General features: G+C 40.0%; 1 protein-coding gene across 3 annotated transcripts in view; it reads left to right on the top strand.

Moving 5' to 3' along the window:
- The first annotated feature begins 712 nt into the window (after window positions 1-712).
- The window catches only part of SUGT1 (SGT1 homolog, MIS12 kinetochore complex assembly cochaperone), a 52,601-nt gene continuing 38,708 nt past the window's right edge, over window positions 713-14,605 (top strand). The window contains exons 1-9 of one of the 3 annotated variants that reach the window (XM_070380221.1): window positions 713-836; window positions 1,077-1,258; window positions 1,350-1,410; window positions 7,678-7,768; window positions 8,424-8,493; window positions 9,800-9,870; window positions 12,304-12,357; window positions 12,736-12,752; window positions 13,535-13,569. In XM_070380221.1, the coding sequence (XP_070236322.1) occupies window positions 1,221-1,258; window positions 1,350-1,410; window positions 7,678-7,768; window positions 8,424-8,493; window positions 9,800-9,870; window positions 12,304-12,357; window positions 12,736-12,752; window positions 13,535-13,569 (437 nt within the window). In that variant the 5' untranslated portion in view covers window positions 713-836; window positions 1,077-1,220. Of the gene's footprint in view, window positions 837-1,003; window positions 1,259-1,349; window positions 1,411-7,677; window positions 7,769-8,423; window positions 8,494-9,799; window positions 9,871-12,303; window positions 12,358-12,735; window positions 12,753-13,534; window positions 13,570-14,605 lie in introns of those variants that run through there. The other 2 variants (XM_005903833.3, XM_070380222.1) reach the window with 2 other exon arrangements.

The following is a 14,605-nucleotide window of genomic DNA, read 5'->3' as shown; positions in this document are numbered from 1 at the left end:
CTCTACAATTTGAGTTCACATCATCACTTTCTAACACGCGTCCTATTCTGTCTGAATTGCCTTTTCCCTTTCTTACCAGACTGAGGCTCAGTTACAACCTATGAGGACTCCATCCGTATACATTATATTCAGTTGTGTCCCTGCTTGCTATCACATCAGTGACTACTGCCCTTTCTTTTTTAGCCTTTAGAACAAAACTGGAGGGTGTTAACACCACTGAATCCCCGGACTTTAAGTTTAGATTTCGTATGGAGGAGATACTCCAGTTCAGTTCCTTGTTCGTCTCTATGAACGAGCGGCTCATTCCCACGCCTTCTTGCTCCCCGGCTCCCGCCGCGGTGGCATTAGCTCTAAGTTTCTTCTATTGGAATTGCACGGGTCGAGGGGCACTGAGGGAGGAGGGCTGGACCCGCTGAGTGAGCACTGAGACAAAATTCAGGCTCCCTTTCTCCCTTCAGCGCCTTCGGATGGAACACAATTTTCTTTTATCTGGGAAGTCAAGTGGGGAGAAAGCCTCGGCCTGTGAAGTTCTGGGGAACCGAGCGGGCAGCCCGAACCGGAACCAAAAGGCGTTAAATCCAGTCTAGCCATTACGAGGGCAAAGCGACTCCCGGCGAGCCCCTCAGGGCTCTCGGCGCCAGGATCCCAGCGTCAACGGGCCACCCTCCGGAAGTGGCTCCCGGAAAAGAACACGTAGCCGAGAGCGTCACGGGTCGCGAAAGCCTTGGCTGCCTCTGGGGAGCCATGATGAGAGCCGTAGGGGAAAATGGAGCTCGATGTGCCGTGTGTAATTGACAGACGTACAAACATCTCCCAAACGCCACACGTTCCTGAGGGTAACTGTACGGTACAAGGGTCCTACTGAGTTACCGCGCCCGGAGGCTCTCGGGTAGTGCGCGCGCGCACTAGGACCGAGGGCGAGCGTGGCCCGCCGCGGCCTCCGTAACCATGGCTGCGGTGGGGCGGGGCCTGCGCCGTCGGTCAGCGGCCGGGGGGGCGGGGTCCGGAGAGTCGGTCCTCCAAGGTCCCAGCCCGCCCCGCGCCCGCGTTTCGCCTCTTCTCCCCCCTCCCCTCAGCAGCCTGCGCGGCTGCTCGTTGGCTACTTAGGACGGAAGCTCGGTGGGTGATTCTCCAGAAGTTTCCCCCTTGGGCGGCGGCGGCGGCGGCGCTGGTAACCCCGGGAAGAGCAGCTCCGGCAGCGGGAACCGTGACGATTAGAGATGGCGGCGGCGGCGGCGGGCCCTGTGGCGGCCGCGAGGTGCGTGTTTTTCCATCTCTTTGGTGTAATTGGCATCCCCCCGCCCCTTTCTTTGGTTCGTGATCCCTGCTTGAAATCTTTCTTTTCCTAGCAGGTTGTTCCGGAGCTTCTCAGATGCCCTCATCGAGCAGGACCCCCAGGCGGCGTTAGAGGTGAGACAGCCTTTGCCCCCGGGCAGGCGGCCGCGTCGGGTTCCTCCCGGCTCTGTCTTCCGGGGGTCGGGGCCGCTGCTTCTCCTTTGGGTCAGCCCCGATGTTGACAGCCTCCGCCCCTTCTTTTTCTGCCCCGCGGCGGCCTGGTTATATTAGATCCTTCGTCTTGTCCCCTTTCCACCCCTGGTCCCTTTATGCATCCTTGGAGCTCCTTAGCGTAACCTTCTTCTGTCTTAGGGGTAGAGCTAACCTGCATTGTGGGCCTCAAGGGGCATGTTTTTTTTTTTTTTTTTAATGGTATTTGTGACTGGAACAAAAAGTGAAATCTCAGCTCGATGTTTGTTCATTCGGGTTTTCGTTTGGCGGTCATCCTTGATTATTTTTATGTACCAGGTGCTGAGTGCCTGTCTGAACTCACACCACTAGGACAGAAACCTTTCCCCCTTGTGTGCCTGAAAATCTCCAGGTGTCCCTGTTTCTGTTTATTATTCACTCATTTGTTTTATTTCTCAAAACAGTTTCTTGGCGGGGGTGGGGGTGGGGGGGCTGCTGTGTGAAAGGCACTGGTTGCTATGGATTAAAGTCTTAATTTATACAGTTAAATGACTTACAAAGCACTTTGTGTGCAGTGAAAGCTTATAAAGCTGTAAAGGAATCCAAAAGAGTGAGTTAAGTAATAATTTGAAGTAATACAGAGAGCCCAAGCTAAGAATACATGATGCAGTGGGTCTCAAAATTAGCCAGGGTTTCTTGTTTTGAAGCTTAAAAAGAGAGGAGACTTTGTTTTGCTGTTCTAATCTAACATACGTAAGGTTAGGGTTTTGAGGCAAGAGAACCTTTCTCTTGGCTGTGATTTCTGAAAGAAATTGACTCATGGTTAGTAGAGGAGGTGACATTTGAGAAGAGGCACGAGGGAGTGAGCTTGGAAGCTCTGCAGAAGGATTATTTCGGGCAGGAAGAGGAGCCAGTGTCAAGATCCTAAAGTAGGAGTGAAGTAGGTCTGCATAGGGAGCAGCAAGAAAACCCGTTTGGTTGAGTGGGATGGACGTAGTGAGAGAGGAGGTGGAGAGGAAGCCGGGCGGAATCCATCGGTGCTTTTTATCTGTAGCTTGGACTATGTTTTGGGGGGGTTGGGATATGAAGACCTTAAAATGAAGCAGTTGATTACACATGTGCTGGGATGTTTTCTAGTGATTCTTGTGGGGTCACTGTTAGAATAATGTTACCAGAGGCACTGAGAGTTTTTCTCTACAGTTCCTTATTTCAGCTCAGTATCTGTATTAAGAGTCTACATTTGTATGGTCCCCTTAGGCCCTGTGCCTCCTTTGGAAATCTAGTTTATATAATAGTTGCTATTAAAAAATATTAATATAATGGATTCTTGGTCATTTTATATCTGACTTATTTTACTTTTAAAATTACGTATTGACGTGTGGTATGTAACACAAATCTAAATTTCTTCCCAGCCAATGATTCCTCTTACCCATCTGTTCTGAACTCCATCACCATCAGTTAGTTTTCCTTGGATTTCATACAAACAGTATCATATAGTATCAAACAGCATCATACTTCGTTGAGTGTAGCTACTCTGTCTTGCTTTAAACATTATGTGAGATACATCCATAAGTTTGTGGGAAGGGACAGTTCTTTTTCATTGCTGTGTAGTATTCTACTGTATTAATATAGCACTGTTTAACAGTGGACATTTGGGATATTTCTAGTTGTTAGCTAGTATGAATAAAACCACTGAATTTTCTTATACATGTATTTTGCTGAACACATGCATATCCTTTGTTTTAAGAGTGCAATTTTTTTTTTCTTTCTAGGAGTGAAATTATATAGTATAGGTGTGTGGTTAGCTTTAGTACATTCGTCCTTAAAGAGTGGTTCTTGGACCAGCAGCGTTAGCATCACTTAGGAATTCCTTAGAAATGCAAATTCTTGGATACCCTCTCCCTCAGATTTTCTTTTTCTTTCCTCTTGGGGCGGGGGCCACTACGTGATGTGGCATCTTAGTTCCCCAGCCAGGAATGGAACCCATACCTGCTGCAGTGGAAGTGAAGACTGCCAGGGAATTCCCCACTGCAGATTTTCTGAACGTACTAATGGTTCCTGTAGGCCAGTACTCCTTACCCTTCCTTTTTACAGAAGGAAACAGACCCAAGGAAATCCAGGTGATCCGTCACAGAGATGTGTACAGCCAGGGAGAGGCAGAATAGGGGCCTGAGGACAGGAGATTCCTGCTCTTAGTCTAGTGCTCTCGTGGTTTCCAAAAGTGTAATCCCCAGACCCTCTGCAGGAGCATCACCTGGAAATTTGTTAGAAATGTGAATTCTCAGGACCTGCCATGGACCTGAGTCAGAAACCCAGAGTGGGGAGGATGATTGTGGTAAGAACCAGCTTGTGTTAAGAGGAAATGTCCTTTTTAAATCTTGAGATGATCTTCTCACTGAGTTAAACAGGTGAATGTTAATTACTAGGTAATTGGTAATAATGAGTAGGGCTGGAACCTTGATGAGAAGAGTCAGTTTCCCTCTTGCTTTCCCCAAGGGCTGGTTTAAAGTAACTGTTTTGAAATTAAGGTCATTAGATATTATAGCAGTTAAAATGTCACATTTTTATATAACACCATCCTATTAAGAATAAAGAGAAAGTATATAAAGCTGATGACATGTTTCATTAAACAGTGTATATTAGTGAACAAGGCTGTACTGGGAGCCAGCAATCTAAAGATGAAAATACTGTAGTGAGGGCATTTGCAGTCTAGATGAGAGAGAGAGGCAGGTCAGCAGGTCATTAGAATATAAGATAAATGCTCTAGTGGAGTGGTATATAAGGTACAGTAGAATAGAGGCCAACTGGGGAAGTGAAAAAAAATCTTTGCAGAGGAAGTCTCAATTCAGCAGAGAGAGAAAACGTTTATGTGGATTATAAGGATCTTTTGAGGCCCAATATGAATGGTGCTTAAGAGCACTGGCTCTGGAATCAGACTGCTTGGGTCTACCATATCTTGGTTTCAGAAAAGTTCTGGCTATCACTCTTCTTGATCGGACTTCCTGTCTGTAAAATGGAACTAACTGGGTCCACTGGAAAGGATGATTATAATGACAAGTACCGTAAGGTCCAAGGGTGAGGCCCTTGAGGTAGGCATCTTGGAGAGCCTTGCTCTCTAGGTTCTCACCCCACCGGCTCTCTTCTGTTACTCAGGTGTGTCTGACTCAGGCCTGGTGCAGTGCCTTTGGACTTGCAGCAGTTCTTTTGCCTAGAATGTCCTCTCTATTGACTGTTTATTGTTTTGCTTAGAAATGCTTGTCACTTTAGATTTCATCTGAAATGTCACCTTCTCAAGGAAGCTGTCTTTTCTGACTACTTTATCTGAATGAGGCCGCAATGTAAGCTTCAGGGGAGCAGGGGTTTTGTGTATCTGGTTACCACTGTCTTCTAGGTGTAGTGCCTGCGATGTGGTAGGCACTCAGATGTATTAAATGATTCCTGCAGTAATTCTCGGAACAGCTATGCAGTGCATTTTACTAACAAGAAAGCTGAGGCTAACTTACTCAGGTTATGGAGTTCAGAAGCAGTGAGTCTTGGGTTTAGGGCATGAAGCTGATCCTCTGGAGGAGTGGGTAGGATTGAGGTGTATAATTAAATGTTTGTGAGCTGACTTTGAAGTAGCTGACCACAGATAGCTTTGTTGAGGGCATAGCAGGTTGGAATAAAACATACCAGTCCTACATGATTATGTGATTTTTCTCCAGCACTGCTTTTTAGGAAGGGAGAAGGCTTGGTATTCTTGTTTATCCATGATTGGGGATTAGGTGTGACTGGAAGAAAGTGGAAAGTGGAGATAGTATGAGACACCTAGAGCTAAAGGCCTTTAGACCTTCGGTCAGTCTGAGCAGTCTGCTTTTGCTTTTAATCTTAACAAGTTACCTTTCTGGTTAGCATTTTAAAAGAGCCTAAAGCTCTAAAGATTTGGAAGTTAGTTTTCCAAGATCGCAATCTTAAACAATGTTAATTCCTTAAAAAGTAGTTTTCCCCCTGTAGTTCTGTGTTATCAGGGTACTTACTTTCTTTACCATTATCTTGGTAAAGATTTCAGTGTAATTATATTTTACACTTCAAAAGATTTCATTACTTTTGAGAACGATAAATTGCTCAACTATAACAACTCATGTGAGAAATACTGTATCTTTGGATATGTTTCATGTAAGTCTGCGTTAAAAAGCCTTTTTGCTGCTGTGATTCAAGTGTCGGCACCGAAGTCCTTGCCTTTTGTGATACCTGCCTTCAGTCAGCAGCCAGTGAGTAGCAGCTGTTGTCACAGAAACAGTTGAAACACTGAAAACGCGCCCCAAGTCAGAGGTAGTTCAGACAGCACAATTATTTTAACTTAACCTTTTTTGGCTTTATTATATTGTATATTCCATATTCAAAATAAAAATTTATTGTTGTATTTTATTCATGGCATACAAATTGGTGTGTTATAAAGTTCAGTTTGTGTTGGGTGATTTGGGGTAACTTCTTTTTTTTTATTAACACCGAAGTAAGTCAGTTGCTTATTTAACCTAATCACCCTAATTGCAACAATTGGTTGGTGTTTTTAAAGGTCATTTGCAAGTGGGTTGTTCAAAATTCCAAAGTTTATACCTGACTCCTTAAGAAAAGGAATATTTTATACATCTGTGAACCTCCAGTGTCTGGCCTGTGTTTATTCCAAAATATATGTTTAAAAATACTTTTTGAATTGATGAGCCTGATGTTATTATAATACGACAGCCTTTTTGACCTATAGCATACCTGTTCTTGGTGAGGAGAGGTTGGAAATTTGATTTTGGGAGTAGGTACATAAGAAGCCATCAGCTGTGTTCCAAATTGTTTGAAAGTTTAGTGCAAGGTGGTGTTTTTAGCTTAAGTATTTCATTAGGAACTGTTGTGTTAATACAGATGTTAGATGGTGTGTGAAAGAAACTTGGAGTAAAGGAATTTTACCAGGAGGCCGTGTATAGTGGTTAAGATTTGATTTGGAGGCAGTCAGACATGGACTTGAATCTTGTCTCTGGCCCAGTCCCTGACCAGGATGTGAGGGAATGGATTTTCGCCACACACTGTAGTGTGAAGAGCATTGTAGTGAAAAGGTGGAGGGTCAGGAGATGTTTGAGGAACAAAGAGAAGGCCATTGTGGAACAAGGAGAAGAGTTTTAAAGAGATGGGATAAGAAAGAGAGTGGAGGGTTCTGTCAAGGAGGGCCTTAACTGATCATGGGAGCACTTGGGCCTTTGCTCTGAGTCAGCTGGTAAGGCATCTGTTTTGAATAGAGATATAGTAACAAGATCTAGTTTTCATTACTGCTTGAATCAGGGTGATAGGGGTTAAGATGGTAAAACATTGCTTTCGATTTTAGGTATACTGGATTGCAGGTATCTGATTACCAAGTATAATATACATTTCTTTGTGAGAATCACACTACAGGGTTTAAGCAGAACCCCATGTGTGGCTGTTGAAGGAATTTTGCTTAACTAAGAAAGCTGCCAAAACCCTTAGGATGTGTGGGTAAATGGCTGTGGGATCAAAGCCTTCCTGTCTGCCTGCGTTTGTCCTTGGCCTCACAGATCGTGCTCTCTCTCCTTGCATCATTATTGTTCCAGCTAACACATACTGTGACTACCCAGAGTGGCAAAAGTTTCAATTGTTCTGTTAATTCTTTAGTAGCTACCTATGAGATACTGTATCTGGCTGGGCTTTTGACAGAATGTTGTAATTTCTTAGGCCTTTGACAAGAGGATAGGAGAGGGCCAGGTAAGCTTGCTTATGAATTTATTGGTTCCATTAACCTCCTGAGCTCTAGATTTAACTTTCAGTTCTTAAAAATTATTGGACAGCTTCACATTTTCTAGGGATCTTAAATTCTACATGGTCTTTGAATCTTCTCCAAATTAGAAGAAGGAGAAAATCAGTGATGGTCAATGTATATCAACTAAACTCTTTAGGATAAATGAGGTGATAATAATTACCATTTATTGAGTTCCTACTGTAGGCTGGAAACTGCTAAGTGCTTTGCATAGATATTACATTCGATTGTGGGCCTTCAAGGGGAGAAGGGGGGGTATTGATCCTCTTGCAAAGAAAGGCTCCAAGCTTGTTTCCCTGTTATCTTTCCTCCAAATAGCTTGTGATAATAGGTTATTTTATTAAAGATCATGTTTAATTAGAGTTCAGTAACTTTTAAAAAACATTTACTGACACTCAGCATGTTTGTATTTGTAGGAGCTGACTAAGGCTTTGGAGCAGAAACCAGATGATGCACAGTATTACTGTCAAAGAGCTTATTGTCACATTCTTCTTGGGAATTACAGTGGTAACTTTCCTTACAAAGTACATTGTCTCTATAAGTAACTTATACACTTTGCCCAGGATACAGTGAATCAAATAAAATAGAGGTTATCTTCCAGGACTTTTAACTTGATCTTTCATACAAGGTGAAGTAGCCAAAATATGACAAGCATTATGTTGCACATCACTCATTTAAATTTTACGGTTGTCGATTCTTTCTGCAGTGGGTGTAGAATTTGTAAGATTTCATTTTTGGTTCTTGGGTATGCTAAAAAAGGATAGCATCACATTTACTAATTTACAGAGCATTTGAATGAATTCTCTTGTTCTGTTTTTTATGAAAAGAATGTATTCTATATTCTGTAATTTTAATTATTCTGGATAGATAATCTGAGTAGGGAAAAATTAAATACCTTGAGTCAAACTACATGAATGATGTTAATGAAATTATCTGAACTTTGTGATACGGAGCCTTATTCATTTCCTGAAGAGCTTGAGGATTAGGTCAATAGGAATGTATGAGGGTAATTTTATCTCAGATTAGCTGTTCCTATTTTAAAGTCATTTGTCCATTTCACCAGCTTGAAAACTTAAAAATCTGAGACTAATTCAAATTTTGTGTGTAGTATTTCTTAGGATCCATAAGTAACTGACCAAAAAACCCACTTTTTCATCTGCAGATGCTGTTGCTGATGCAAAAAAATCCCTTGAACTTAATCCAAATAGTTCCACTGCTCTGCTGAGAAAGGGGTAGGCAGCAACTACTCTTCCTGTGGGGTCTGGACTATATATGGTTAAATGAATGAATTGTAAGCTTTTTTTCCCCTCTCTTTAAAAAAAAAAAAAAATTATTGTAGTTGGAAGATAATTACTTTACAATATTGTAATGGTTTTTGCCATGCATCAGTATGAATCAGTCATAGGCATGCATGTGTCCCCTCATCCTGAACTTACCCTCCCTGTAAACTTTATGTAAATAGTAAACTCTGTGTTTATACATTTTATAGCTGAGATAGGATTCAATTTTTGGTATATTTTATACTTTTATTGTATTAACTGCAGTATGCAATGAGATACACAGTTTGTGTGTGTGTGTATATAGTTTAAAATAGTGATGATTGAAGTAACTGCAGGGTATAGATGAAACTGAATGATTTCAAATGCCTTTTTGGTGTCATCATTTGAAACCTACTGTGTTTAACTGACTAGAGAACATCTATTTCTTGCCTAAGCTGTACAGACTACGCTTAAAGATGACTCTGTGTCTGTGTACTTTATATCCCAGCTTGTTTCTGTTAATAAGTGTAACTTTATTCTTTAAGAATCAAAAGCTTCTTTAATTCCTTAGTGTAACTATATTTTGGAATAAGCTGCTAAGTCACATCAGTCGTGTCTGACTCTGTGCAACCCCATAAACGGCAGCCCACCAGGATGCCCCATCCCTGGGATTCTCCAGGCAAGAACACTGGAGTGGGTTGCCATGTTCTTCTCCAATGCATGAAAGTGAAAAGTGAAAGTGAAGTCACTCAGTCGTGTCCTACTCTTAGCGACCCCATGGACTGCAGCCTACCAGGCTCCTCTGTCCATGGGATTTTCCAGGCAAGAGTACTGGAGTGGGGTGCCATTGCCTTCTCCATTGGAATAAGCAAGTATGTACAATTAAGAAATTCCTTCTGAAATGAGTTCCACATTTTTAATGGGAATTAGATGTTATGCTGGTGACTCAGATGGTAAAGAATCTGCCTGCAATGCAGGAGCCTGGGTTCAATCCCTGGGTGAGGAAGATCCCCTGGAGAAGAAAATGGCAACCCACTCCAGTATTCTTGCTTGCAAAATCCCATGAACAGAGGAGCCTGGCGGGCTACAGTTCATGGGGTTACAAAGAGTCAGACACCACTGAGCGACTGACACACACACAGATGTTAGAGTATTTTAGAACATCTGTTGGCTTGTTGACATGCTTAAGTTCTTTTAAAAGATGAGAAACTTTTTTTTTTAAGAAAGCTGTGTTTCATGATCTTACATGTGTGTGCTTGTTTTTAATATGCTCATACAGGATATGTGAATACCATGAAAAAAACTATGCTGCTGCTCTAGAAACTTTTACAGAAGGACAGAAATTAAATAGTAAGTATTATAATTATATGTTAGTAAACTAGTCCATTATATCTGTGTATCTTAAATACCATAACTGAATCTTGTTAGTATAATCTCAAGTTAATTATAGAAACACTTTTTTCTCTTAATGACATTTTGTGTTGATTGCAGAGTTTGAGTTTACTTAAAATTTGATTAAACTGGCCTTTCTTAGCATTTAAATCACAGAAAAACTGTTATCATTAGAAGCAAAAGAACTGTTTAAACACTTGGTGTGCTCCCAGTACTGGTCTGGCTTTTAATTTTTTCCTAATGGACAAGTGAAAGCTTAACTTGCGCTCACGTTCTGAAGTCTATTTAAGTTGTTATTCAGATTGTTGAGATAAGGAAATCTTAGAACAAAGATTTTTATTGAGAGGTGAAGTGTAAGTTTGGGTAAAGTATGATAAGGTATAGAAGAAACATGGAACTTTGAGAGTATTGTGAATTCCTAATACTGTCTTTTTGGGAGAAATAGATGAAAATTATGCCAACAGTCTATGTATAATATACAGAACTTGTTAAGAGCCAAGTATCAAAAAAAATCTGCAAAATACAAAATGTTGTCAGTAATCTCGTAGATAATTATAGACAACATAGTCTTAATTGTGTTCTCTCATTTTATCTCCATCTTATGATAGAGTGTTACCCATAGTTCTCTAAGGCAGTAGTTCCTAGCTGGGGATGATTTTCCTCCATTGGGGATGTTTGGAATGTCTGCAGTGATTTTTGACTCTCCTGACTGGTGGATGGGGGTTATACCATTGACATCTCATGAGGGATGCTACTCAACATCCTGAACAGGACAGTCCCCACAACAGAAGCATCTGGTTCCAGATGTCAGTAATGCTGAGATTGAAAACCCTCATACAAAAGTCATACATGATTATACACTAAAATATATACTGCTTTGAATATTTGCTTTTCTGCTGTGTACCTACTTGAGAAGGGTGACAAGCCCAACCTTGCAAACAAAACCTACAAATTAGGAAAGAAGAGATCTAGGCAGTAGGAGGTACTCTCAAACTTGGTTATCCCAAGCATGGTATGTGAATAATAGGGCTATTCAGTCACCAAGCCAGCATGTATACACTTCGCAAATTCTAGAGTCCAGTTTTCTTGGTGTCTTGATACATACTTGAAAACTCTGATGAGACATGAGTCACTTCATCTTTAGATTTCTAAGCCCTATTTCTTATTTTTTTTTAGAGAAACAAAGTTCCCTGCCTAAATTCCTTCCTTGATACTTTATTATCATGCCGTTGGCTTTTATCCTAGAATTATTTCAGAGGTGGCCTCAGAAGAGGGTGTCTGCTCTTTGGTAAAATTTCTGTTGAGGATATTTAATTTAAAATCAAATTCATCTTTTAATTCCAGGAAAATCTTATGTTAAACTATTCAGCTTCCATTTTATTGGGGTAAAAAATTTTTAACTCCATATTACCTTTTTCCCCCCTTGTATGATAGGAATCAGCTTATTTACTGATTAATTTGAATAATCGGTTCTTCACATTTAGAATTTTTATATAAATGTTCACCTCTAAAATGTGTGTGTATGTATTTTAAGGCCTATATAGTTGAATTCTGTCTGTAAATTAATGAATTAGAAAATTTCATTTTAAGAAATTTTAAACTTTGTGTTTTTCAGAATAGTGGTACCTGCAGTTAGCTTAAATTAATAAACTTTTATTACGATCACTTCTAATAATCTTTCTTAACATTATAATTTATTAGATGCTATGACTTTTTAGATACTGTCATTGCCCTGAGTCTTCAGAAATAATTTGCTTATGTACATGCTTGCATTGCTGTCTATGCAGTGAACTATGATTCACTGTATGTAGTGTCAATGGATGTCATGGAACTTAGAGATACTTAGAGTACAAAACTCTGCCGAATATAAAGATGCTTCTTGGTGTTGAAGGCGTGGTAATAAGTAAAGCTGCTGAAAAAATAGTAGACAGGATAAGCAACTTCATTAGATAGCAGACAGGTGGACAGAGGCTTCTGAGCTTTAGCCCAGCTGCTGGTTGCCAGGTCTGCAGACCCGTCCTCCCTCAACTGATGGCGTATTTGGAATCTGATTCAGGTCTGATTTTGTTGTGTGAGAGGAAGCTCTTTTAAGAGGAAAGGGGTGAGGAGAAATGGAGATTATCTGTATCTAGGAACCAATAAGGTTGACTGGTTAAAATCGATTTTTTAAAAATCAGAATTCTTCAGGATAAACAAAATAAATATTCAACCTAACTAATAGCTATAATATTAAGGCTGGCTACACACTATGAGGACAGATGTCTCCATCTGACTCATGTTGGATCCGTAGCTTCTGGAGCCGTGACGTAGCCTGGCGGTGTGCAGTCAGCATGTGGTGAGTGAGCGTGTTGGGTTGTGCAGGTGAGTGTTGTTACCGTTTGTTCTTTCCAGGTGCGGATGCTGATTTAACTGCTTGGATTAAAAGGTGTCAAGAAGCTCAGAATGGTAAGTGTGCAGATTTCCCATGGTCTTTCAATTTAAAAAGAAGTCAGTGTTTGTCATTTTTTTTTGTTTTGAACTTTATAACTTATAATTTAAGTAGTGCATGTTCTATTAGATTGGGATTTCCAAAGGTATTTTCATTTTTTTACCTGATTCCTTATGTTGAAAGGGAGATTCAAACGGATTTGTTTTGCAATGGTAAGAAATTACTGAGGAGTCTCAAGTGACTGCAGACTGTAAAATTAAACCAGTTTCTCTTATTAGATATGCATGGAGAATTGGTTTCCGTAATAATATGTTTGTGCCTTAGAAATCATGTATGTAATTTTGTCTATACATGTACTGTTATCTGAAAATGTTTCTTTTTTATGTTTTTAACAGGATCACAGCCCGAGGTGGTAAGTCCAAAGTTTTTAATCCTTTGTGTTTTTACTTAATTATATTACTATTGAATATATTTGAGACAGTACTCCGAATGTACTTTCTGGCAGTTCTGCATGTCTCTAGGACAGTTTTACTTATTTTCTTCCTCCAAATGCTGTCTCTTCCCTTCTTCTTTAGGAACAAGTTAGAGGCCACCAGTGACCCAGGGCAAGTCCTTTAGATTTATTAATAAGTAGTTTAGGAAAATCTGAATTGGTTAAAAAGTCACTTTGTTTCTCAGTGGTCAACATAGATTGTTGCAGAGAGACCGGGACTGGGGTCAGGCCGTATCAGGAAGGCACTGTGGAAGTCCTCCTCCATAGGCTTTTCCGGGGCAGTTTTGCCATTGTTAAGCCTGGAGGTGTTAACACTACATTCCTGAAAATGGTTTTTTAAATGTTGCTGTTATTTTCAGTTTAGAGCATTGCTGAATCCTGGAACTGGACATTTTATCTGTAATCTTTTCCAAACATATCTTCTGAAATTTTTCTCTTTTTTTTTGCTGCTTTTATTTTAGAAGAAAAATGATCTTTGAAATGGAAACTCATAAAATTTTTAAAATGTTGAATATTCTGATTTTTGTGAAGATGAATATTATTTAACATTAATGTATACCATGCTTTCTAGGAAGTTTTCATGTAATTATTCCATATCAAAGTAACTATAGCACTGGGTAAATTAATAATAAATACATTTTTAATATGCAGTTACTAAACTAACTCATAAAAATCTTTCTCTTTCGATTTGCCCAAATCAGTCTGCATCCCAGAGGACTCATCAGTCAAAAATCAAGTAAGGATTTCTTTTTCATAATGCATGATAAATATGCCTAAAGGGATAAGAAACCCTGTCATTTAATAGTAAGCAAGTCCCTACCTGTGGTTTAAGTGTTTCTTAGTTTTTAAGATAAATCTTACTAAGCCTTGAAAAACTATAGTTGTAAGACCATTAACCAATTTGAATTAGTGTTCATATTAAGGTTAACTTAAAACTTGCTTCACATGGTTGCATATTATGCCATCTTTCCATATATTAAGAATAACCTCTTACATTTAAGTTATTGTTATTACATAGGTCAGTAAGTTAGTAGTAGACTTGATAATGTTGTAACTTTACCTGCCTTTTATATTTGGAGTAAATTTTTCATGGGATAATTCTGCATGAATTGAAAGTTACTTGCTGAAGGCAGCAGTTACAATCGTGAATATAAGTAGCAAGTGAGGGTCCCTGATACATGGTGTGTTCACTGAGTCAGTGTGGGGTTATTTTATATATATTCTATACTCCAAACACCGTACTTATTATTTAATAATTATAATTATGGTGTTTGGAGTATAGAATATATATAAAATAATCCCACAATGGTTTAATAAATATACCACATATCAGGGCACCGTGCTTCATCCTGGGAATGTAATAGTGCCAGAACAGATCAATAGCTCTTCTCTCACAGGGTCAATCTAGTCTTAATTTGAAAGTGAGGATCCCAGCTTTCAGAGGGAAAGATACACACGATTAGAATCTCTCGACACGCTAATCTTCCCACATACTTGGAGATTGAAGGTAGATGCTGTATTTAATACTGTGCCTGACAGAATGAGTTGAATTATTTTAATTTTAGCTCATTTACTCCTTCTCCCTGTGCTCAGGACTGTTTGCCCCAAGCTTCGGTAAAGAGATCCTGGAATATCGGGTCGGGTCCAGTGTATCACCTGCTACTGACTTAAACTGATTGCCGCATCCTTCTGAGCCTTTTTTTTTTTTTTTGTAAAATTGGGATAGAACCGTTTACTTCTTAGTATTAGGTTGAAATGAGAGGATAAAACTA

This window comes from Bos mutus, chromosome 12, assembly GCF_027580195.1.
Source record: "Bos mutus isolate GX-2022 chromosome 12, NWIPB_WYAK_1.1, whole genome shotgun sequence".
In the NCBI taxonomy this organism is placed as follows: Eukaryota; Metazoa; Chordata; class Mammalia; order Artiodactyla; family Bovidae; genus Bos; species Bos mutus.
The sequence above is the reverse complement of the archived record's forward strand: the minus strand, read 5'-3'. Positions and strand labels throughout refer to the sequence as shown.